General features: G+C 40.6%; 1 protein-coding gene across 4 annotated transcripts in view; it reads right to left on the minus strand.

The window, feature by feature from the left end:
• Positions 1-26,494, minus strand: part of LOC132402069 (single-stranded DNA-binding protein 3) — a 165,277-nt gene that overhangs the window by 35,787 nt on the left and 102,996 nt on the right. For all 4 annotated transcript variants that reach the window (XM_059984613.1, XM_059984610.1, XM_059984611.1 and 1 more), the window contains exon 5: positions 7,568-7,657. In XM_059984613.1, coding sequence (XP_059840596.1) covers positions 7,568-7,657 — 90 coding nt within the window. The remainder of the gene's footprint in view (positions 1-7,567; positions 7,658-26,494) is intronic.

The raw sequence follows: 26,494 nt of genomic DNA on the forward strand, positions 1-26,494 counted from the left end.
ACAGCTGGACCAATTTCTTTTTCACAGCCAAGATACATTTGGACGTATTCTTTGGATGCATCGGTTCTTGTGACTGCAAACCATAAATTATTCTATTTACAGACTCACCATTGTCTAAGTCAGCTGCTGCATCATACACCTGGACCTCTGCTGGGGCAGCCTCAGCCTTGCTGTCTTCCCCGAGTACATTTAACGTAGCCTCTACACTCATTCTCTCTACATCTATGCAAGCTTTCTCTGTTTGCATCTCAACTTCTTGTTTAGCAGAAGCCACTCGCTCCAATTCTTGCTGCGTTGGCTCTGCTGTGCACTCAAGCTGCTGATTCATTGGAGCATCGTGTTGACACAGTCGGTGCGCTACATTCTGACTTCATTTCTAAGTCTTGGTGATCGACATTGCTCAGGTTAGAGGATGACATTGTTGTGTACAGCATTCAGCGTGTTTGTAATGTGTACATACAAAGCTATGTGATGAGTTAAACACCTTTTCAAATATCACCTGAGATCTTACTTGTGAAAAGATATTGATATTTCAAGGTAAATAGTGTGTAGAGATGGATGTCTTTCCACCGTGTGCTACAAATTGAAATCCAAATTAATCCAAGCAAGAAATGATGTAAAAAACATATTACATACAGGAAGTTACCTAAAGATTGGAGGCGGAGTTAAGATGGCACTAAACGGCGACTCCTTTGCTTGCATCTTCAGAAACAGCTATTTCCATCTTTAATATCTCTATTTTTCTCTTTCAGGGTTCTTTTGAAGGCCCTGACCTGGAGTTACACACAGTCTTCGGTTCTTTGCGGGAAAGGGACCCGTTCTCGTGGTTTCAGGACCGGCAGATGTTCGGTACGCCAAGGGTTCAGCCTGACAGTCTGACTCAAATTCAGAAGCCTAAGATCTCGGGGCTCTGGAGATGGGCAGATCGAGGGCCAGTGTCATGGTAGGAGACTCGTGTGTCGACAGGGAGACTGTAAAATCTTTTGCTGTGGGCCCAAAGACCCGCAATCTTCATAATCTTTGGGCACATAGCTCGAAAAAAGCAACCAAAACGGAGTTTTTAAACATCGTAAACCAGCAGGCTGTTGTTATGTCTCCTGCTCGCTGTGAAAATGGGGGACACCTCCCTCTCCCTCGCCAGGGAGGGAGAGAACCTGTAGGCTGTTGTTATGTCTCCTGCTCGCTGTGAAAATGGGGGACACCTCCCTCTCCCTCGCCAGGGAGGGAGAGAACCTGTAGGCTGTTGTTATGTCTCCTGCTCGCTGTGAAAATGGGGGACACCTCCTTCTCCCTCGCCAGGGAGGGAGAGAACCTGTAGGCTGTTGTTATGTCTCCTGCTCGCTGTGAAAATGGGGGACACCTCCCTCTCCCTCGCCAGGGAGGGAGAGAACCTGTAGGCTGTTGTTATGTCTCCTGCTCGCTGTGAAAATGGGGGACACCTCCTTCTCCCTCGCCAGGGAGGGAGAGAACCTGTAGGCTGCCGAATGCCAGATGAAATGCGATAGTCTTTACCATCGCGCAGCTCACACTTGTGTTCGGTAATGCTTTCTTTTTGCTGGGGGAGGGGGATATCGTTGCCTTGCTGCCGCTTACGTGTAGGAGGGGGTAGCTGGGGAGGGGGACTTTGGGGTTCTCACTTTTAATTTTCATTCATTCTTTGGAGCACTTCTCTGTTTTCATGTATGTTTTGCTAAAAAAAAGCATTTCAGGATGTATGTTGTATACATTTCTCTGACATTAAATTGAACCTTTGAAGTGATGTTCATGTAAAACTGCACCTCCAAAGGACAAAATACCTCCAACTGGCTGAACAACCAAGTAATTCTCATTACCTGGACTTAGATGAAGAACGCCCTTGCAAGTGAAGTGACACTGAGCAGCCAATACCACAGGGAATATGGGTGATGCCAAATCAGGGGAACAAGAATTAAGAACCAAGGATCTACTCACTCCATAAATGGAACAGCTCAGCTTGTATGCCTGGTGTCAGAGATGTTATAACTCAATGAAGATCAATCCTTCACTATTCAGTGCATACAGCAAGTCAAAATGAATGCAACATCAATTGCGTTGTTACTTCTATCACATTTGAAATATCCTTGGTTTGACTATACACTAAGGTTGTGATATGGGTGTGCCAATTGGACTGGAGATGAAGATTAAATTTACAAGACAACCACTCAAGAACCACTGCTGCAATGAGAACCTGTACTAGGTCAATTTTTTATGTTTCTATGTAGGAAAGCTCTCAAGTTGAGTAAGTGTTCATAGATAATGGAACTACTATAGATCAGGATATCCTCATTTTAAAAAGCATTTTCATTTAAAACTGTTGTACGTGGAATAGCACTGGGAACCACCTTTGCAAATTATTCATGCTTCAACGAGACCCAGTAGCAGTACAGCAGTAGAATGCAAATACAATGCCATGATTTACGCTGTGCCCATTACAATGATGGGAATTGTATATATTGTTGTATTGTAAACCTAATGGGAAGAATGGACAGGAAGAGTAAAGGCCTGTGTAGTCTGGACATGATCAATGTATTTTACTACTGAATACCTTGCCAACAAGGAATCCCAACCTGGGGTCCATGAACCCCTTGCTTAATGGTATTGGCCCATGGTTGGGAACCCTTGATCTAAACTCATATGCAACTTACCAAAATGCTACCAGTGCTGAAGCTGTACACTGGTATGAGAACAGCACTTACCAAGGTGAGAACCTGAAACTGCATTCTTTGTTGTACACCTTTTATTTACCATGCAGTGACTCATTGAGACTGCATTCACATGAAAAAAAATTATCTTAAAGCCATCTATGATCCCTCCTTTTGCCTCACATTGTCCCTGGGAACAGTTTTCAGAAAGGCATCCTAAGGCTGAGTAGGAATACAGTTTCTCCTTCCAATAAAGAAATCCTCCCCTCTTCTTCCATTCCACACTCTGGCCTCTTACTTCTTCTCATCTCCCCCAGTCCCCTACCCTTCCCTTTCTCCTTTGGTCCACTCTCCTCTCCTATCAAATTCCTTCCTCTCCCACCCACCTGGCTTCACCTATCAACTTCTGGCTGGTCATCTTTCTCCTTCCCCATCTTTTTATTCTGGTGCCTTCCCTTTTCCTTTCCAGAAGAAGGGTTTCAGCCTGAGACATTGACTGTTTATTCACTTCCATAGATTCAGCCTGACTTTGTGTTGCTTAGGAGGGCAGGTATTTTCCTACACTGCAAGATGCAGGCACATTTAAGTAGTTAAAAGTAGAGACTGCATGAGACTCCCCTACATCATTCAAGACCACACTGAAGTTTTATTTAATGCCAAAGCATAAATATGGTTGGGGGGGGGGGGAAGGAGACATCAAAAATAAACCAAACAAGTTCACATTTGCTAATTTACATCTGCCTGTAATTTTTGAGAATATTAAATATTTAATGTACACTAGAATGTATACAATGCCTTCCAAAAATTAGTCTGTTTAAATTTACTAAACTGTTGCCATGCCATTTGTTGTAGAGATCCTAAACGGGATCTGGGCCAGTTTACACAATGCAAAATATAGAATTTACATTCATGTTTATTGGGGTTTTTTGGATTCTCAAAATGCTTTACAGAGATTGAAACAGTTTTGAAGAGCAAACACCCCTGAATGGCGATAAAGCAATCCATGATATAGTACAAAGTTTTTAATCTCATATGAACACTGCAGGACGCATTATGTTGTCTCTGGTTTCACATCCATTAGCTCAGACTTTGAAGAATAATTTCCGATGGTCCCAGTCTGGGACTAGTGGAATTTTTGACCCCGAATGAGATTAATAGCAATTTACATATTTCCTATGCTTGCATAATTAACACATCTGCCTGCTGGCTTTGTGATGAATGTCATTTTCCCTTTTCCATTATGTGGCTCTATTAAACTTGCTCTCTGGTGAGTTGACAGCATGTTTGTTATAAAATCCTCTCCTGAGATTCATTCACGATGCTCATCACAACAAGCAACATTACTTTGACCATCATTGGGCCATGATAAAGAATACAGCTAAAATCTGTTCAAAAGATTACTCAATTAATATTTTAAAGTTAAAAGAAAACAATTTTTAACAAATATTATCTAAATAGGGTGGTGCAATTAAGAATACAAATCAGTTCATTTTTTTCCTCCTTATTTCATTCATGAACATCAATATCTTGATGTTAATTGACCAAAATAAGGCCCAAAAAACTGCATTGTTCTAATTAAAGCGAAGATTAAACTGGTTTTCAAAATTCAAAACACTAGTACAGGAAACAGAGACATTTCTAATTGCAAGCAAAACAAAAATCAGAGGTCGCTGACTTAAGATAATTAGAAAAATCTTGGGAATGATTTCCCCTTTTTTTAAAAAAAACGAAAGCTGACTTGGACTGTTTAACACGCTGGTGACACAAGTTTAATGGCAACTTTCAAGGAGGGATGCCCTATTCTCATGAAATCTGTGTAGAGCTATTGACTCTTTAAAGGCACAAATGGTTCCATGATTCTACGCATGCTGCTGCACAGAAGAATTTTGCTGATAGGGCAATTACAGTCTGTAATAAGCCTACCAGAAAAGGGACTTTCACAGACTGCCTCAAAAGTTGGCCAATGGTATGGCAGTACAACTGCAAACTGCCCAAGGCCTCTGCTCAATTTCACAACCTATCATCAAAATGTGCAAATTTCCAACAGCTCTCAAAGACATCCCACCATATTGATCTGATTTATCTCCTCCTTACTCCAATTCAGAGCTCAGGAACACCAACTGCCACAAATAAGCAACATCAACAGGATCCTTTCTGGAATTACCCTATCTCAAACACGTCAGTCCCCAAGACTCACCTATTAAGTCAATTATAATCAAACAAAAAGCTGGCAATACTCAAGATTAGCCTGCATCTGTAGGACTATAAACAGAGTTAACATTTCAGGGTTGAACTTGAAATGTAAACTGGTTTCTCTGTCAACAGGTGCAGCTTGTTCTGTTGAGTATTTCCAACATTTTCTGTTCTTATTTTACATTTCCAGCATCTGCAGTTTATTATTTTGTTTTTCTTTAATTCAGCTACTTGACCAAACTTCAGCCACAATGACTTTCAAAAACTAAATCAGGTGGCAATATTGCAAGGCCACAAAATAGCAGTTTGCATTTACAACAACGCAAAACACCAGAAGGCATTTCACCGGAGAAAATTATGATCAAGTCAGTATGGAGAAACTAGGACAAATTACCAAAATCTGCATTAGCATTTTAAAAGATGCAGAGGGATTAAGGGAGCAAATCACAGAGTTTAGAGATTATAAAGTAGCCTCCAAAGGTAGACTGAGGAATCGGAGATGTTCACAAAATTAGAATCTGATAAAGGAATCAGTAGATGTGGGGAGAGGGCAGGAGAGTAATTGATGTTGAGAAATCAATTGGTGAGTAGCTGATGATCAAGTGATTTCACTGCATCGTGGGACGATAAACTATCTAAACTTGAAGAACAGAGCTCAGGGCCAAGGGCCAGCTCTCAATCTTGTTACACAATGTACAGTATATTAGGAAACAGAATTTTGGATAACCCCAAACCAAGTTTAGATGAGAAAAATACTAAATCCAACAAAATCCTCTGCATCCCAGTACCTATTCAACTATGAGTTCTACATTCAATGAACAAAATTATTCTCGAAGGAAGCAATCAAAGTTTTAAAAAAAATCACTCAATTTGTAGTTGAAAAATAAATGTAGAAAATGTTGATCTGGATTCAAGAGTATGATCACATCTCTTTTTGTGATGTGGATTAAAACCATTCTATTCAGGACTGACAGCAGGATGCTGGAAAGCTCAAAGTCATTTATCTTAATGTTCCAGTCAGAAACATCCCTTCACCACCAACTCCATCCATTTTCCAGGCAACTGACAAATGGAATAAGATTGTTTGCAGTCTTTGTATTCTGGTTAATCCAAAAATGAACTTCAGACTAGGTCATTGCTACGATCATCTATTTCCTGATATCCATCCTTTTCTCAGTTTGGCTAGCCAGTACAACACTCATCCAGGCCAATGGTACCCTTCTAGCCAGTCCATTCACAACAAAGTGGAAGACACCTAAAAAGTTGCAGCCTTTATCTCAACTCTTGCCATTCTGATCACTATTACACAGTGTTGACTGACCTATTCAAACTTAATTTTGAAATCACCTTGATTTTCCAATTGCTCAGCAGCCTTACTCATCAATACAACTCTATCATATGTGTTCCTCTAACTCAGGGCTTCCCAGCCTTTTTGCACCATAGACCAATACCATTAAGCAAGGAGTCCATGGACTGACCCTAGGTTGGCAACACCTGCTCTAGTTTTGTTCTTACTGCTCAATCACTGGAGTCTATACCTTCAGCAGGCAAGGGCTCAAGTTCTGCAATTCCTTCTAAACTCTTGAGATGAACTTTCAAATCTAGCTGTTCTGGTCACCTGCCCTAATTCCATGAGGCTCTGGGTCAACGTTTGTTTAATAATGCACCAAAGAAATGCTCAAATACTTCGGGCCATCACGGAGGTGCACCTAATGGAACTGCTGCCTCAATTCCAGCAATCTAGGTTTAATTCTGAGCTAAAGGGCCATGTGCATGTGTATATGGGGTCTCCAAATTTTCCTCAGGACACTCTAGTTTCCTCCCACATCCCAAAGACTTGGGTTCATGACTGGCGCAGGTGATGGGAATGTGAGGAGAAATACCGATTAGTATAAATGGATATTTGACAGTTGGTGCAGAGTCAGTGAGTGGAAGCGCCTTTTTTTATTGCTTATGATTCTGACTGAGGATTTTTCTTTGTTAAAGATGCTATATAAATACCATTGTATCTTTCAAGGCAATTCATCTTTGCAAGTACTTGACTGCCTGTAAAGGGCACAGGGACATTTTGAAATCATGAAGTGGTACCAGAGCTTAGTTTCTTACATTCAATAAAGATGACACCAATGACTAAAATGATCCCCAGACCCTCATTCATCTTCAGCCACAACTTCTCTGGCATGAGATTCCAAAGAGGAATCTGTTGACAGGAATCAAAGCACCCTCTGCTTCAGTTGAACATCAAACTCACCTGCACCTTCAACAAGCCAAATTGTTCAGAATCCACAAATACAGAAGGAATCACAACCATCAGTGGTAACATGGTTAAAAACGCTACAGCTTAACCTTCAAATAGACTGTAATTCAGATATTGAGGCAACTCAACCAATAAGAAAGCCTGTTTTTGGATCTGTTTGCCATTTTTAGCTACTCATTTGAATCTCAAATCTCAGCCAGTGAAGTGCAATGATGCATAGTTCACTTGCTCGTGAAGGTCAACTCAGGCACCAAACTAGTAGAAATTGGATCAACTGATGAAAGATAAAGTGTTCTGCATCATCTATAACTTTCCCCATCTAAATAACCTGTCAAAGCACCAAAATTAACAAATATCACTGTTCTAGAGAGAGAGGGGGAAAAACTTTACAAGTACAGTGTTTATAAAATCAGGAATAAATTGGTCAAAACTTTTAAGATCATAAAATTTTTTTTACCTGAAAAAAGCCTGGAGGAATGGGGCCTCCTGGTATCCCATCACTGGGAGGAATGTTTCCAAGCACTGGACTTGGAGCTGCCGCCGCACTCTGCAAGAAATAAAAGATTCAGATTCAAACCTCCGTTACACTGACATACCTCCCTGAACCCCTTTTGGCAAAAGGTTGAACTCGGTGGGAACAGTTCACCCACTGCCAGAGCAAGAGATTCATTTACAAAGAGCAAATCTGTGCCTAATTACCACAGTTCCTTCTCACATTGTTCTGGAAACTCAACATCCGCTGATCCATTACACATTATGTCACAGTTCTTTCACCTAAAAAAAAACTGACTGCTTTTCTCACACACCCAGATGCCATTAAACGAGTGATCTCTTCCCCAAAACCCTTGGCATGTTTGAAACTTACTCTTCTCAATTTCTTCCCTTTTGAATTCTATCCAAATCTAATGGTCCTGCTTTTAACCACATACCCAGCAAACATGGACTGTGATGAATTTATTCCTGTCAAATTAGGCTGCTTATAGACATCTCAGCATCTTAGGTCTCATAACCTGACAGCTACTAAAACAAATGTCCAGAGATTCAATGGTTTGTGCAATTCCAACTCCATCAATTGATGTTGTTCTGTACACACGATGAGAAAAAATATTTGCAAAAGCTCATATCATTACTTTCATAGCCTCTACACACTTCATCCTCCTTTTACCCCATTCACCCCAACAAGCAGGATCTTTTACATATTCACTGATTTTGAGCAGAACATCAGTGTAAAACTCGTACAACACTTTATTACATGGCTTACGCACAAACAAGATTTGCTATCACCCTCAACCTTGCACACATACCAGCTAACACACACAAAATTGCTGGTTGGTGGAACACAGCAGACCAGGCAGCATCTATAAGGAGAAGCACTGTCGATGTTTCGGGCCGAGACCCTTCATCAGGACTAACTGAAAGAAAAGACAGTAAGAGATTTGAAAGGGGGAGGGGGAAATGTGAAATGATAGGAGAAGACCGGAGGAGGTGGGGTGAAGCTCCACCCATCACTTTCTAGCGATCCTCCGTCTCCTCTCCCCATCTTTTTATTCTGGCATCTCCCCCCTTCCTTTCCAGTCCCGAAGGAGGGTCTCAGCCCAAAATGTCAACTGTTTATTCATTTCCATAGTTGCTGCCTGACCTGCTGAGTTCCTCCAACATTGTGTGTGTGGCTCTGGATTTCCAGAATTTCTCATGTGTGTAGTGTGGTAGTGCTCATGGGCCATTCAGGAATCCGATGGCAGAGGGGAAGTAGTATTGAAATATTTTGAAATTGTTTCTAACTGAGTTACTGACATGTAATACCTTAATATTTCATGTTGAAAAGGGAAAGCTAACTGCTCCAACTAAAAACAAAATATACTTGCACACAGTGTTATCTTACAACTGGGAGACAGATTTGTCCCTCAATTGATTTTTTATTAAATAAAGCTGTAAGCTGGTCAGTAGTACTGATCTTTTATAAAAATAGGCTGCTGTAAATACATTGCATACTCTGATTCTGCTCTATTCAGATCAATTATCTTTAGAATTCTGAGCGATTTACATCCTTAACATTAACTCATGCATTAGTTAATAAAGGATTTGATTTGTAACCACTTTAGGTTTTTTAAAAAATAAAATCTTAAATGACTTGGGTGTTGTTTAAAGCACAAATGGTGTTTTATTCCCTCTAAGTGATTAGATATAAACCAAATAGAACAAGTTAATGACCCAAATTTGGAACTATAATGATGAAGCCGTCAGCATTCACTATTGTTACACAGTATTAAAAATACAACAATGGATTTAGGATGGAGAAATCCAGAAATTGCTGATTTTCAGCTCCTTCATCAGCACGCATCATTTTGCGACCATTTCCAATAAAGTCTTCATAAATCTAGTTGATGAAATCACAGATAGTTACCAACTATTCTAGTAAACTACCCTGTTTTGTTACAAGAGCGCTAAGCAAGTTTTAACTGCCTCAATTAGTAAATCAACATCTCCCGTACCACCACCACCCCCGCTTCCCAGCCCTAATAAAAATTAAATTTACACACGGATTTTAGTTCCATTATGTATTTTAAAAATAGCATTTTTAAATTATTTTATATTTAGATTTCAGCTACCTCAATTCCATTTTGAGATCTTCAATTTACACTCCACAAAATGCTTAAAATATAGTAAGATTGAGGGTTTTTTTTCCCATGCTCACTTGCTGTGAGAATTCTTTGATGTAGTTGGCCTTTCCGTTGTTTCAATTGGCTTGATGGCATCATTCTTGATAGATAACAGGGACACTCCCTCCCACCCCAGAATTCATTGCTCTCTGCATCTGGTATCAGGAAACGTGGTGTTGGTGGGTCAGAGAGGAATATAGTAAATTAAATGGTAAATGATAAGAGGTACATGGTTGTATCGACAGCTCAGGGAGATAGGGGAAATAAATATTGGATACAGTTTCTATAATGGGAGAGGGAGACATATAGCAATCAAGAAAATGTGCAGGGTTAAAAATAGAATGCACTCCTTTCAATCTTCCAGCATATCTTTAAGCAAATGTATTCTCATTGAAGCCAAAATATACAAGTTATCAAGCCTTGGTGATTTGGCTTTGTAAATGACTACAGCCATGGTATCAAGCCACTTGGCTTGGCTAGAGAGACAGATCTTCAAATTTACCACAGTTCAGCAAACTGCAGCTTGGGAACAAGATCAGGCAATGAAGTCACCTCACAAAAATCAAAAACTGGAAGCAATACTAGAGTGAACACAGTCCAGCAAAAAAAGAGGTGGTTTGGGATAGCAGGAAGATGATTATTCTTGGGTAGGGAGTGGAAAATAATGGGGATATTTGCATTCCAGCAATCCACATACAATTCCAATATATTTTTATATATATAAATCTGAATCTGAATAAATAAATAAATGAATGAATATAAAAAATTATTCAGAAGTAGGTAAGCCCACATTGGACTAAAGCCTAAAACAGTTATGTCAGTGACTGTGACATGGTTGATTCTTCGCAGTACTCTAAACTGTCTTAGCAAGCTCCAGTTAAGAGGCAAGTCTGACTTAACAATTCACCATTCAGTATGACTGTATCCTTAGTTTCTAGCTTCAAGTTGTGCTTCACTAGCGGGACAATAACGACAGTAAGGAAAAGAATATAGAACAATCCCTGAAAAGAACAGGCCCTTTGTCCCATGATGTAGTGCCAAACTCATTAATCTAATGACACCCAATCCCTTCTGCATGCACACATGGTCCATATCTTCTTCCCCACTCCTACTCCCCTATTCAAACATACCCATGTCAGAGCCTCTTAAACATCTCTATCACCACTCTGGCAGCACAGTCCAGCGCACAACACTATAATAACTTGCCCCGCACACCTTTTTTGAACTTTCCTCTCTTATTTTAAATGCATTCCTTGTAGTATTAGACATCTTCACCCTGGAGAAAGAAGCTGGCTGTCTACTGTCTATGCCTCCCAATTTTACAAACTTCCATCAGGTCTCCTCTCAAGCTCCACCACTTCAGAGAAAACTAAAGTTTGTCTAGTTACGTTCATTCACCTACAACAACAGATGAGACCCGAAACCAGGAGACAGGACAAAGCTGGAGCAAATTCAAAATACTCTCTTATTCAGTAAAACTATGCAATTACAAATTGTAAACTCAAAAACTCACTGTATATCCTAGAGCATGACCATTTAAACAGTTTACCCAAAGAATATTCATTGTTGATTGTTGAACAACAGTAATCAATCTGTGGAAGCCAGCCTGGAATCGGCTGTCAGCAGAGCAATAGGTGCTGGTTGTTTCGGCTTGCTGTAACACTTCCCTCTTGAAGATAATTACCTGTAAGATTTGAGCCAGAGGATGATTTGAATTGAAACAACCGGCTTTCAGGAGTTGAAGGCCCAGCTCTGTGTCTGATCATCTACCTGACAAATGTGTTACAAATGGTTGATGTGGCAACGCCAGTGATGTCCGTTTATGATAACCTCGTAGATCACTTTCCCCCTTCGTTTGCCAACCTGACCTGGTACCCAGGAGTCTTGCCCATTGCGATACTGTCTGACCCACACTGCAGCTCCAGGCCTGAATGACTTCACCCACTGACCAAGGTCTGTGTGGCTACCTTTGTGCACCTGACCATCTGCTGCCTCAGATGTTGGCAGCTGTGGCAGCATTACATCCAACACTGTGCAGTTTTCTTCCCAAAAGCGCTTCAGCCAATTACTTCCCCTCGAGGCCTGGACGACAGAGTAATTCAGTATGTGAGCAGAAATGTGCTGAGAGCTTTGGTGGATGCTCCTTCCCCTCTTGATTTCAGAAGCAACCACTTGAAGGTACTGTATCTACAAACCTCCCTGCTTGGCCTTTGGACTGTGGATGATCTGGGGGCGAGTGAATGTGGATAGTTCTGCTGTTCTGGCAGAATGTAGCAAACCTGTGACTTAAATTGAGTGCCATTGTCATAAACATGTTCTTCTGGCAGCTAAAAATCTGCAGCCGATGTTATATACTAGCCTCTGCTGTTATTGACTTCATAGATGATATTTTTGAGATACAGTACGGCCCTTCTGACCATTTGATCCGATTTAATCCTAGCCTAATCATGGGTCAATTTCCAATGACCAATTAATCTACCAACCATTACATCTTCGGACTGTGGAAGGAAACCACAGCACCTAGAGGAAACCACGTGGACACAGAAGAATGTACAAACTCCTTACGGTCAGGGGCAGGAATTGAAGCCAAGCAACACACACAAATTGCTGGAGGAACTCAGCAGGCCAGGCAGCATCTATGGAAAAAGAGTACAGCTGACGTTTCAGGCTGAGACCCTTCATCAGGACTGGAGAAAAAAAGATGAGAAGTTAGAGTTAGAAGATGGGCAGTGGGGAGGGAGAAACACTAGGTGAAACCAGGAAGGTGGGGGGGGGAGGGGAAGAGGTGAAAAGTGAAGTAAAGAGGTAGGAAGTTGATTGGTCAAAGAGATACAGGCCATGGAAGAAAGAAAAGGTGGAGGAGCACTTGAGGGAGGTGTTGGGCAGGCAAGGAGTTAAGGTGAGAGAAGGAAAAGGGAATAGGGAATGGTGGGGGGGGGGGAGGGCACAGGGGCATCACCAGAAGTTCGAGAAATCGATGTTCATGCCATCAGGTTGGAGGCTACCCAGACGGAATACAAGGTGCTGCTCCTCCACCCTGAATGTGACCTCATGACGGCAGTAGAGGAGGCCATCAACTGACATGTTGGAATGGGAATAGGAAGTGGAATTAAAATGGGTGGCCACTGGGAGATCCTGCTTTTTCTGGCGGATGGAGCGCAGGTGTAGCAATCAAATTCCCAGCTCTTTACTTCACCCCTTTCCCCCCTCCCGGTTTCACTTATCACTTTGTGTTTCTTCCTCCCTCCTCCCCACCTTCTAAATCTGACCCCCCCATCTTTTCTCCTCCGGTCCTGATGAAGGGTCTCGGCCCAAAACATCAACTGTACTCTCTTCCATAGATGCTGCCTGGCCTGCTGAGTTCCTCCAGCATTTTGTGTGTGTTGCTTGGATTTCTAGCATCTGCAGATTTTCTTTTGCTTTTGATGGAAATTGAACCCGGGTCACTGGTACTGTAAAGCATCATGCTAATTTTTGGCCATTTTAAATAGGCATCAACTAGGACAAGGTAGGTACACCCACTGATTGGACCAGTGAAGTCAATGTGTACTCAACTCCGAGGGCTGGTGACCTGCGGCCATCCACAATTGTGGATCTGCTCTCATTGGATCCTTGTTGCCATCAAGCACGGAGTACACTGATTGCAAATGAATATGATTACCTTTGTCTCTACCTTGCCCTAAGAACTGTAAACACAACACACCTCAAGAAGAATTTCAAAATCCCCTCGAGGATAAAACAGCACCTCTCACACAACTTGACAACTCCTAACCAACAGAAGTAGTAAAGTGTCCACAGCATTTGGTTTGCTCTGAACTCCAGCATGATCAGCAGAGTGAAGAGACTCTTGGCTTCTCTACCAGGACCGCTTTGCTGAAAATGATCAAGAATTCCCTGAACTAATGCAGCTGTTGTGATATGGAGTGGCAAGCCCAGTTCCATCATAACCAGTAAAAATAAATCCAGCAGTTTCGGCTGGTACCTCACACAGTTCCTGTTAATTGCCAACCTGAACCTATATCTGAAATCTTTGAAAGAGCAGATTGTAATAGCTGTAAAATAATGCAAGGCCGATCAAAGCAAACAGAGAACAAGCGTAGCCTTGCCAGAATAATCCTTATCTCAAGGTCAAAGCACAATACTGTCAACTCATGGAAGTCTCCATGCTGATTTCTTTCTGTAGTATCCCAGGAAAAACTGGTGATATGGCAGTGTGCTGATTGCCATTCTGATTGACAGCTAATCATCTTGACTTAAACGTCTATGTTTATTGGACTATGACAATAAATATAGTTATCCAGTGAAACTTTAGCAGAGGATAGTTGAATTTTTTTTTGGTTAAAGGGTACTTAAGATTTCTAGCTGGTTTTCTCGTTGCTGGAGAGGATTTTTGCTTTTAAAACACCACCTTTATGCTTCCATTCTTATCTGAGTAAAATGTTCTCTCTAGCCTATTTAATCACTCACTTTACTCTGGATCACGGGTTCCCACCTTTCTTTATACCATCTGTCATTAACAAAGGGGTCCATGGACCCCAGGTTGGGAACTCCTGCTCTAGAACCAAGCAATTTTAGAGTGTTATATTCAGCAGGCTACCCATCCCCCATTACTTCCTCTTCCGTGGCTTGCAAGAGCTGCAATAATCTGCTGTTGGGTCACATAGACCTCCATAGCTTAGAGGCAACAAAGAGCTAAGAAATACTGCTTGTTTCAGTGGTCAAACTATCCAAACCCACCACTGCACAAGCTCGTGGTCAGAATTATTATAATTAGGAAAATATTGAAACTACTCAGAAAATTACTGCATCATTTTTCTTTTGTTTTCTTTGCAATCTTATCAAAGGTTCATTTATTATCAAATCATGTATCCATATACAACTTGTATCTAAATTAAAGGCAGTACTCAGTCATTAAACACTAAGTGATCTTCAAGACATTGCAGCAGATATCGGAGGTAGAAGTCTCATATGGTCAGACTGCATGTGAAAAGAACACAAGAAGCAGCTCATTAAAACTGTTTGTGGTGTACTTCTGCAGATTGCCATCTCTCCTTCCACCCAGTGAATATATTCTGAATTTAATCCAATAGAATGTATTCATTTCAACATTCGTTTGAATAACAGTTAGAGTAGCACACTACCACCAAAAACATAAAACCCAGACACAAACAAGAGGAAATCTGCAGATGCTGGAAATCTGATCAACACACACAAAATGCTGAAGGAACTCAGCAGGCCAGGCAGCATCCATGGAAAAGAGTACAGTTGATGGTTCAGGCTGAAACCCTGAGCTTACAAGTACAACAAACAATGCAGGGTAAGAATTTAACCCACCGTTTCAAGAAATCTACTGCTTCAAGAGTGGTGACCAAGAAAACTTTGCCAATCAGAACCCCCATATCAATTTATAGTAAAGCTGATAACTCACTATTCGATTATTCATAAATCCCAATGTTTCATCAACTGGACCACAGTTGATGTCCGCCATGCACTCTTCTTAATGCACTGGGACCTCATTCCAACACTTTCCGCTTTCTGGGGACCTGAGCCTCCTTGAAACTTCTAGTGGACCAGCTAAATTTAATTATAATATTTTGTAATATCTAAAAAAGTAAATTAAGATGTTTTGAAATACTATTAGAAATAGCATCCAATAGTCCATTAAATTTGCTAGCCTGACATTAAAGTCTCAACCATGCAAATTATCTATATTGTATGTTAGGAGGACTTGCAGAATTCTTCATCGTGCAAATCAATTTCATCTGTCCTCCACTAAGACATACACAAATCCAGAGTAGTAAGCAATTCAACATGAACTGAAGTCTGTATAATCACATTAAAACTCCATTTCTCCCCCAGACAAAAAACAATAAACTTTTGCAATATATTCAATTCCAAGAAATGAGGAATGCTGGGAAGGATGTTCCAGTAAATGACTTCAATCAGCTTTTTAACCCTGGTTTTCTAACTCTCCTGGAATATTATGTAACTATGTGTGGGAGAGAACAATGTCACTATTCATAGCTGTAGCATTTCTATCTGCACTCACTTGATGTACCAGGCGGCCTTGTTGATGTTTGATATGTTCTTTCGTGAAAGTAGCTCGAGCAAGTTTCTCAAATACCCTAGTGCATAACCAGCAGCCCATCCAGAATTTACCATGATGTTACTTTTTATTTTGCTCTTTCACAAAGAATGCCTGAGGCATTACATGGGAAAAAAAGCCACATCAACAAAATAGAAGCCAGGTAGCCAAATCCAATAATAACATCACTCTCTCATGCCACAACTTGTTCATCAAGAAATGCATGGAACCTTTTTGCTCATGCTCTCTTTACCACAGCGTATGCCACATATCGCAACAAATCAAAGAATGTCCTCGAGCAATCACTGCTATCCTGACCAATATGTATTCTCTGGGTTGCACACTAAATGTTATACTTGCCCTTTTCTAATGGTCAGCTTCAAAAGTTAGAACTTTTATTACTGTTCTCGAAGGACATGCTCATTCCTTTTACCACAGCACCCTGACACAAAGCAACTTAAAAGAATTCAAGCATAAAATGAAAGGACATCAAAATGCCCTTGTGGAAGTGTCATATTGTAGAACGTAGCGTCACCTACACTCCCTGATGAAGATCACCTGCTGAGACAAGGTCTCCAATACCGAGGTCCTCTCTCGAGCCAGAATGCAAGCAGTTTCAATCTTGGTGATGTCAGCCCAACAGTGCTAGGCAGGCCATGTTGTCAAAATGCCTGACGGAAGACTGCCCAAGGACATTTTGTACGGCCAACTGTCCATTGGTACCCGAAAACGAGGAGGCCAGTGACTGTGGTACAAAGGATGTTCTGCCAGGAGCCTCAAGAAAGCTGACATTGCCCAATCATCATGGCAGGATCTAGCTCAAGATCGCTCACAGTGGAGGGACACCATCAGAAAAGGTATGGACGCTGCTGAGAACAAGCTCATAGAGGCAACAGAGGAAAGGCACAGGAAGTGCCACAACAGAGCTTCTGCCCCTGCTGCCCCTCCAGGCCTCACCTACCAGGTATCGGCCTGTACAGCCACTCCAGGACGCACATATCAAACCCCACTAACTGACTGAAAGAAAACATCATCATCCTACAGGATGAACAGCCAGACAGAGACAGTCATATTGTAAACAATCATTTTATTCTCCTTTTCTTTTGCAATGTAATATTTCTTAAACATGATCAAGCTTAAATTACTAGTGTTATCTTTGCAATTCATCAATTGCATGTAAAAAGGAGTTATTGAATTTTAGATTTCAAGGAGAAAATATATCCAGTTGTTCTGGGAAGGGGGCAGGGGAAGAGGAGATAGAGTATATTTCTATTTCCTCTCATCCTCACAATTTAACATCCAGTAATCGCATGACAAGTGGAAGAAGCCATTTTTGAATCATTAACTATGCATCTTCAGGCTCCTGCGCCTCCTCTCCGGTGGCAGTAACTAGAAGAGGGCATGTCTTAGATGGGTTCTTACTGGTGGAAGCCACCTTCTTCAGGGGCTGCCTCTTGAAGATGCCCTCAAAAAAAAAAGGAGGGTTGCACCAATGATGGATCTGGCTGAGTCTACAACCCTCTGCAGCCTTTTGTAATCTGTGCACTAGAGCCTGCGTTATCAGGCTGTGATGCAACTAAAATGCAGTACAATTTTATCTACAGACATTTGCAATCGTCTTTGGTGACATACCAAATCTTGTCAAACTCCCAATGAAGTAGAGCCACTGGCATAATCAGTAGTATAAATAGTCTTTATCCCATGGTAGGGTCATCATAAGCAAGTCCCATAGATCCATAGCAAAGGAGATGGGGGTGTTTTAATAGAGGTGTACAAGGTTATGAGAGGCGTAGATAAAGTAGACAACGAGTGCCTTCTTCCTAGGGTGCCAAGGGCCAATATCAGAGGACATAATTTTAAGATGATTGGAAGAAGCTGTAGGGGAGGTGTCAGGGATAGTATTTTACACAGTGCTGCTCATCTCTGCAAAATCCAAACCCTATCAGTATCAATGATCTCTCCCAAGTCAACATCCCAGCATCACCATTAATCATCTCCAAAGAACAGATCAAAAACCATTCATATGCTCATCATTAAATTTCCAATGTAGGCAAACTATACAAAGATCTGCCCAATTAAGAGTCAGAGCAATGCATCATGGATACAGGGCCTTCAGCCCAATGATTCTATGCTAGCCACAGTGCCTATCCAGCAAAACCCATAACCCTCTAAACTCTACCCCTCCATGAACTTATCAATGTGTATCTTAAATGATGTTATCATATGTGCCTTAAAGTTCAAAGTAAATTTATTACCAAAGTACATATACATCACCAAATACAACCCTGAGATTCATTTTCTTGTGGGCATACTCTAATCTAAAGAATAACCATAACAGAATCAATGAAAGATCATTCAACTAGGGCATTCAACCAGAGCGCAGAAGACAACAAACTGTGCAAATACAAAAATAAATAGATAGATAGATAGATAGATAGATAGATAGATAGAGATAAATAAATAAATAAATGGATAGATAGATAGATAGATAGATAGATAGATAAATAGATAAATAAATAGGCAATAGAGAACATGAGATGAAGAATCCCTGAAAGCAAGTCTATTGGATGTGGAACATTTCGATGATGGGGTAAGTGAAGTTATCCCCTTTGGTTCAGGATCCTGATAGTTCCTGAACCCACTGGTGTGGGTCTCTGATGATGGATGCTCTTTCCTGTGGCAGCATTTCATGTAGATGTGATCAATGTTGGGAGGACTTTATCCATGATGGACTGGGCTGTACTTGCTATTTGTAGGAATTTCTGTTCAAAAGCTTTGGTGTTTCCACACCAGCCTGTGATGTGGTCATTATTACTCTCCATTACACATCCATAGAAGTTTGTCAAAGTTTTAGAGGTCATTCTGAATCTCTGCAAACTCCTAAGGAAGTAGAGGCACTGTCCTGATGAAAGGTCTCGGCCCAAAAGATTGACTGTACTTTTTTCCATAGATGCTGCCTGGCCTGCTGAGCTCCTCCAGCATTTTGTGTGCGTTTGCTTGAATTTCCAGCATTTGCAGATATTCTCTTGTTTGTGATTGATTTACCGAGGAATTTAAAGTTGCTGACCCTCTCCACCTCTGACAGCGGTGTTGCCAGCAAGCTTGAGTATGGCATTAGAGCCGTGCTTAGCCTCACAGACATTGTGTAAAGTCAGTAGAGCAAGGGGCTAAGTACACAGCCTGTGGTGCACCTGCACTGATGGAGATAGTGGAGGAAATGTTGGAGATGTTGGCAATCCAAACCGACTGGGGTCTACAAGTGAGGAAATCCAGGATCCAATTGCACAAGTATTGAGGCCAAGGTCTTGGAGCTTGTTAATTAGTCTGGAATTAATGTGTATTGAATGGTGAGCTGTAATCAATAAAGAGCATCCTGATATATGCATCTCTGCTGTCCAGCTGTTCAAGGGTTGAGAGAAGAGCCAACAAGATTACATCTGTTGTGGACATGTTGCTCCAGTAGGCAAATTGGAGTGGATCCAAGTCACTTCTCAGGCAGGAATTGATGTTTCATCACCAACCTCTCACTTTATATGCAAGCCCGTTAGTTTTGGATTCCCCTACCCTGGGGGAAATGACTGCAACCATCCGCCTTACCTGTGCCCCTCATGACTTTATAAATCTGTTAGGCTACTCCTCATTCTCCTAGCCTGGCCAATTACTCCCTCTCATCCTGGTAACATCTTCATAAATCTTTTCTGTACCCTTTGTAGTTTAACAATGCCTTTCCTATAATAAAGTGACCAAAACTGCATATAATACTCCAAGTGCTGCTTCACAACAACGTGTACAACTACAACATTAAGTCTCAACTCCTATGTTCAACATCCTGGCTGATAAAGGCCAGAGGGCTCAACTCCTTTTTCATTACTTTCTACCTGTGACGCCACTTTCAAAGAACTATGCACCTATGCTCCTGTCTCCCCGTTACCTTACACTCTCTAGTGCCTTAACATTCACAGGAGATGTCCTACACTGGTTTGAACTCCCAAAATGCCTCAGCTCACACTTATCTGCCACTCCTTGACTCACTCTTCTAAATGATCAAGTTAATGAATGACAGCCTTCACTGTCAATAATAACACCCATTTCCCTATCACCCACAAAATTTCTGATCAAGCCCTCTGCACTTACATCCAAATCATTGATATAAATAATGAACATGAGTCCTCACAGCTCACCTTTGGTTACTGGCTCCATTCTGCAAAACTAGCTCCAGCAAGATATCAGAAAAAAAATATGGATGATCTCAAAGCTGTCTTGCTCACTTGTGGGAATCCCATGACTGGTCTAAAATGGAGAAGGAATGAATTGGGGAACAAGGACAAACTCCGGTGTCTTTGATGGGAACATACAGAAGCCCAGCAAACATGGCAGGAACTCCCCGTCTCTCATACTACCGACCCATCTGCCCGTACCTTCAAGCAGGTACTGCCCCATCTGTGATGATTCCATGAGCTTTTTTAAAACCATAATGAAGAAATCCCTTTCCTAAAATTAGTGACCAATGGTTTAAATCCACATGCCAGTTTTCCTGCTGTCTGTGCAAATAGAACCTAACTTGTGCAGTCAACAGATTGCTATGTTGTGACAAACAAGGCAGTTGGAGATGCTATTATACTTTTGTGTTGGTTTCCAGGGGGCTCAGCTGGTGCCTTTAACAAGAGGAGACAATCAGATCTAGACCATCATCTATCTGAATCTGAGTTGCTTCCAAGTGTTGAGATTTGTGGAGAAAGATCTTTTGACATGTTTCATTTTTACCTTGGCTGCTTCAAGTTCATGGTCTGAGAACATGCAAGCTCAGGCAAGGCAGAGTCAGAGTTTGAAATGAACAACAGAGAAATGGGCCTTTCAGTCCATCTTCATGCCAACCTCTCTGCTAATCTTAACCACTTCATTAGCCCACAATAGGCTTGTATTCCTCCACATCATGTCTATTTAAATATTTAAACATCTCTTAAACATGATTGCATATGATTCTGCTACCAAGAGTTCCAATACCAACCACTGTGTAAGCAACTTTCCAGTCAAAACCCCACTAAAATCCTTCCCTCTTACCTCAAATCTTTAGAACACAGAACATGTGTTCTATGGGATCTATGGGACTTGCTTACAATGGCCCCACCATGGGATAAAGACTATTTACACCTCTGATCATTTTGTACACCTCTATCACATCATCCCAATTCTCCAATGTTCCAGAAAAACAAGCCCAGCCTGTCTTATCCAATCTCTCCCCTTAACTGAAGTTCTCCAATCCGGGCAACATCCTAGTGAACCACCTCTGCACACACTCCTCAGCTCAACCACAGCCTTCCTATAGTAAGGAATACACACAATACTCCAAGAAAAATCTAACAATTGTTTTATTCAGTTGCAACACAATGGCCCAATTGTTATTTTCTAAGCCCCACCCTACGAAGGCAAGCTTGCCATATTCCTTCATTACCCAATCCTACTGGCACTGCCTAAAGTCCATCTGTTCAACAGCCTTCGCATCCCACCATTTACTGTTCAGATCCTACCCCTATCAGATTTAGTGAAATGGGCAAGACAAATTTCTTTACAGACTGACAAAACCAAAACCAGCTCCTTCCCTTGTCCAGGTAGCTATACCAAATCCAAACCCATTCTCAAACAGAGGTGAATTTTTAGGGTACATTTATAATTTGGGACACACTCAATTTCTGCATTCCAATCATGGACTCAATTACAGGAAGTGCTCAGCTCGCAAAATCCTAGTCACCAGATCAGCTGTTTTTCTTTCCCCAAGCCTTGAGATCTTATAAGCTGAATCTTCCCATTTGCAGAGCTCAGCTGGAGAATTGTAATTCATATTAAGGAATAATGCGTACATGGTTTGAATGTAGAAATTGACTAGATCCAAATTATAAATGCGCCCCAAGCAATTCATTTTAAATCCTAACCCAAGTTCGGTTAGTGCATCCCTCAAATACAAGAAGCTTTTCAGTTTTGCCTGAGGGGAATACAATAAAACCACAGAATAAAAATTGTAGAGGGCAAAGAGCACAGCATCCTAATTCCTACAGCAAAACTGCCTTGGTGAGGACTCATCAATATTTTTGAGCAAATCCTGGAACTTAGACCATATGATGATACCAATGGTGATGTTAAAATGTTACTTTTAATATAGGCAACAGAAACGATGATAATACCTAGAAATGATCCTTAGGATAAAGCAGTCAGTTTGGTACCTCATCCCATCACCTTACGCATTTTCCTTGCTCCACCACAGTGCAGCATAACTATACTGCATGCTCACTGCAGAATCCACTGCTAAAACTCACCCAGGCTTCTTTGACAGTAGCAGCCTGAAAAGCTCCATCATTTCGAAGGACAAAGTCATCAACTGGATCACCTCCGAGCTACCTTCCAAACAACATACATCATTATCAATGTTCTTTCATAATCACAAAGTCAAAATCTTATGACGTCCCATTTAACAACACTTTGGGAATAGTGGACTCTAATGGTCAGGAATAAAGCTCATGAAGTTCAAAACATTATCTACAGAAAGGTGAAATTTTGTTTTGGATATATTTTGATAGATTTTGATCTAAGTGCATTAAGTTTAAGAAATACATCTTTTAAACACTTTGGTCGTTAACAATACTGAATCTTTCACTGTTTTCTTCCTCCTTTACACCTTTTGCAGAACAACCAAATCTTAATACAAGCTTTCCTTCTCCACAGATAAAATTTGAAAATAAATCACTTCATGGCACTTACCCACAAAATAACTGTTTTTAAAAGAATAAACAGAAGTCAGTCTCCACCTGGTTGGACTTCACTCATGATAAAGTTGGTTGGCAATGTCTCAATAATACTAGAGTTCTTAAAACCACAAACCATGGACTCACTTTCAAGAACTGTTCATCTCGTGTTTTATATTTATTGCTCATTCATTACTTTGTGCTTTTTTCTTTTTGTATTTGCAATTTGTTGTCGTTTGTACATTGGTTGTTTGTCCACTTACATGAAGTTTTTCCATTTATTCTATTGTTTCTTGGTATTCACTGTGAATGTCCACAAGGAAATGAATCTCAGGGTAGTATATGGTGACATACATGCATTGTGATAATGAATTTAATTTGAACTTTATAAGGGATACAAAAGGATAATAGGATCATTCCTGACAGGCACCCATTAGTGCCAAAGAACAAGACAGCGGCCACATACACTCACCATTACATTTTAACAGGACATGTAAATAAGAATCAGTGTTGTAGAGAAATAGGCCGTGAAAATAGGCTGTTTGACCCTCTAAGTCTGTGCTAACAAGTACCCTTTGCTTTTAAAAACACAATTCCTTCCCTAGCCCATCTTATTCCATATTCCCATCAATTTCCCCCAGATTCTATCACTTGTTGATACATTAGAGGCAGTTCACAGTGGCCAGTTACCTTATCTACTTGCACTTCTTTAGGATGTGGAAGGAAACCAGAATACAGTGAAAACATAGTCATGGGGGAAAACATGTGAATTCAATACAAACGGCACCAAAAACCAGGATTGAACTGGGTACACAACATATGTGCCACTCTGCTACTATGCCATTCACAGAAATATTATTAATTTACAAGTCGCATGCAGTCTATTGTTGCTGCAGGAATAAATGACAATGTAAAGATACAATTTTGAAATTCTTTTCAAGGATCTTTTTAGCTGAACAGCAGGTCAATCAAAATTAGAACTAGCAACTTTGAAAATGGGATTGACGTATATAAGTATCATGATTGGCACCCTGGTCGTGGGCCACACAAGTTTGTTTCTGTTTTATACCTTGGTACAACTGGAAAACTTTAAGCTACTTTTTTTTGCTTTTGTTGTTTATCACCTAAAGGCTAAAGCCAACATCAGCACAGTACTCAACTAATTAAAAACTTCTCAACCTGTTACATTTCCTAAAAAAAAATGCCAAACACAGACATAGCATCTCACACAAATTAATAAATTAAGATATAAAAATAAACACACACACACACACACACACACACACTCATGCATATTTAAATATTTGGTACACACCTCTAAATTTTTGAATGTCCTGGAGCAGAAAATTCAGGTTATTTGTTAGCATTTGATAAAATTAGTTCTAGGACCAAATAGTTCAATTCGCCGATAACCCAATGATATTCAACTTTACTCAACCAACTACAAGGCAATGCAGTCAGGTGCTTCTTAGATGTCTTGGTATTAATTCTTATCAGTAAAATCAAAATTAGTACCAAAATTAGCAAAATTTAAATTGAAAGGTGTCTTTCAATAATCTGCACTGCTTGCTCTCACATAATCCTCAGCATTAAAGACTTGGTTTTGACAAATATACAACAATCAATATGGTATTGAAAGGATAAAGTGATTTAATAATCACAGAAGCCAACAACTGTGCAATGCAGATCTTGCTGATCTAGATTTCTTTCTGGACCTTTCAAGCAACCACTCTTCCTGAGTGAAGACAGATGAGCTGAGCTGGCAAGCTCCTTGACTAAGTCCCAAACTTCCAACAACATCCAAGTTTATGGAAATAACAGCAGGTGGACAGAAGGAAAAGTTCAGGTATATTGTACTTGGAATAGAAAACATGGCTGATGATTCCTCAGAACCCCTGGCCTTTGACCACGCAATGTGGAATAGCAGGATTCAGGGTGGCATCGTGAGTCTCAGCTCACACAGGAAAACAGGTAGAAGTGTCACCTGCCTACCAATCCCGTAAGGTACCTCTAACCTACAGCAGCAGTCTCAGGCCCCACATCAGCTTCAAGACTCAACTCAGAACCCAAATATTAGAGTAGAAGTAACCCTTGATCCTGAAAGACTGCCTACAGGGTCACAGATCTCAACCCCGAACATCAGTTGTCCATTTCTCTCCACTGTTGCTGCCTGGTCCAATGAACCCCTCCAGCAGTTCAGTTTCAGCTCTGATTCCACCATCTGCAGTCTCCCGTGACTGAGTAATATACAGAACCTATTTAGATACTGCATAAACTGTCGTGCCAATTCTGCATCGTGTGTAAACAACAACAAACTTTAGAGCACAATTTCTTTGATAAATGAATAGACATAATTGAAAGCTCAGTGAGAGATGACTGGGCAAGAATGTCCTCATTCTCACCTGAACTCAAAGTTCAAATTGCACCAAAGGAACCATCTCTTCACAAAAAACATTATGTGCAAATCAGGCTCACAAAACGCATCTTTGGATTAGACCACATTAGACATTTCTCTGGTCAATTCACTGCAAGCAAATGTCTTTGCTGGTGATCCCTGAACATCTGCCCGTTTAACAATGCACATGTGTCAAAGAACAGAGGCAATGCAGTTTACCATATTCATTACCAATTTAGTAGAGCCATGCAGTTGTTTTGTCTTTAAACCAATAAACATCTGGCGTGTAAATTGGGTGTGAAAGCTGAAACTGACCCCTTAAGGAAAGCAGGAGCATTGCTCTGCTCTAACAGTATTGAGATGAGATGCCCACACTTCATTTAAACAGCACTCTCGCCACGGCAGAAAAACATTTCCCATCAACAATGGACTCAATTCTGTGAGCCCCAATACTCCACACAACCTCACTTAGAATTAACATTATTTGCCAAATTTCTCTTTTCTCCTAGGAGCTTCACGTCCTGATCAACGACCTGATGATATGCGCTTTGCGGTTGGCCAATATAGCCATTTCAGATGGAAAGAGTTTCATTATGTGAAATTATGTAAATTGAAAATACAGGACACGAATCTTGGTACAATGTACTCCCATGCACCGAGTGTGGCAGGCTGTTCTCTCCAGTGAAAAATAGCTGTAAGTAGACAACAGTATTATAGCTAATACTCATGAATCAAATGTTGCAAATCAAACTATTCCACAAAATGTTTTGTCAAGCAGATTATAGTCCCTAACTAATATGCAAAACTAGGTTCCAGAAGGGGTCACCAGATAGTAATTTAAAATACTCCCTGGATTTACAGCAGGCACCAGAAAAAAAATTAGTATTCCAATCACTAACTGAACAAAATTAATGCTGTTGTCTTACACAGTGTTACCTCAAAAGAATATGGAGTGCAGTTACGATGAGCCAAAAGATACATAAAATATGAAATATTTAGAAATATATATATATATTATTGCTTTTAAAAACTTCCTCCAGTTAGAAAGCACGTGCATAAATCTTTTCAGGGCCTTCCTTCCCATTGATCTAATGCTGATATGATACAAATGCTGAATATTAATAATTATGGTGTTACATACTATTACAGAGGGCTAGGTTTTGTACATAACATTTAACCACATAAATGCTGTTTTCCATTGTAACTCTGAAAACACAAGATGTTCACACAAGTCTTTTAATTTGTGAATCCCTGAAACAATCCAAATGGATCGGTGCAGTTAAGTATGGAAGTACAGCAGGGGGTGTGATAATATGCTTATACTAAATAGAAAATCCACAGGAATTAAAATAAGCAAGCATCTATAACTGCATTTTCTTTAATATTTTCATTTTAAAGTATTCAAGTGCCTTTAAGCATTATTTATCCAATGTCTATGAACAGCCGAGACATTCAACATTAAGCCTATGTCATAGACTGAGGAAAGTCCACCTCCCACCCCTCATCC

This window comes from Hypanus sabinus, chromosome 11 (assembly GCF_030144855.1).
Source record: "Hypanus sabinus isolate sHypSab1 chromosome 11, sHypSab1.hap1, whole genome shotgun sequence".
NCBI lineage: Eukaryota > Metazoa > Chordata > Chondrichthyes > Myliobatiformes > Dasyatidae > Hypanus > Hypanus sabinus.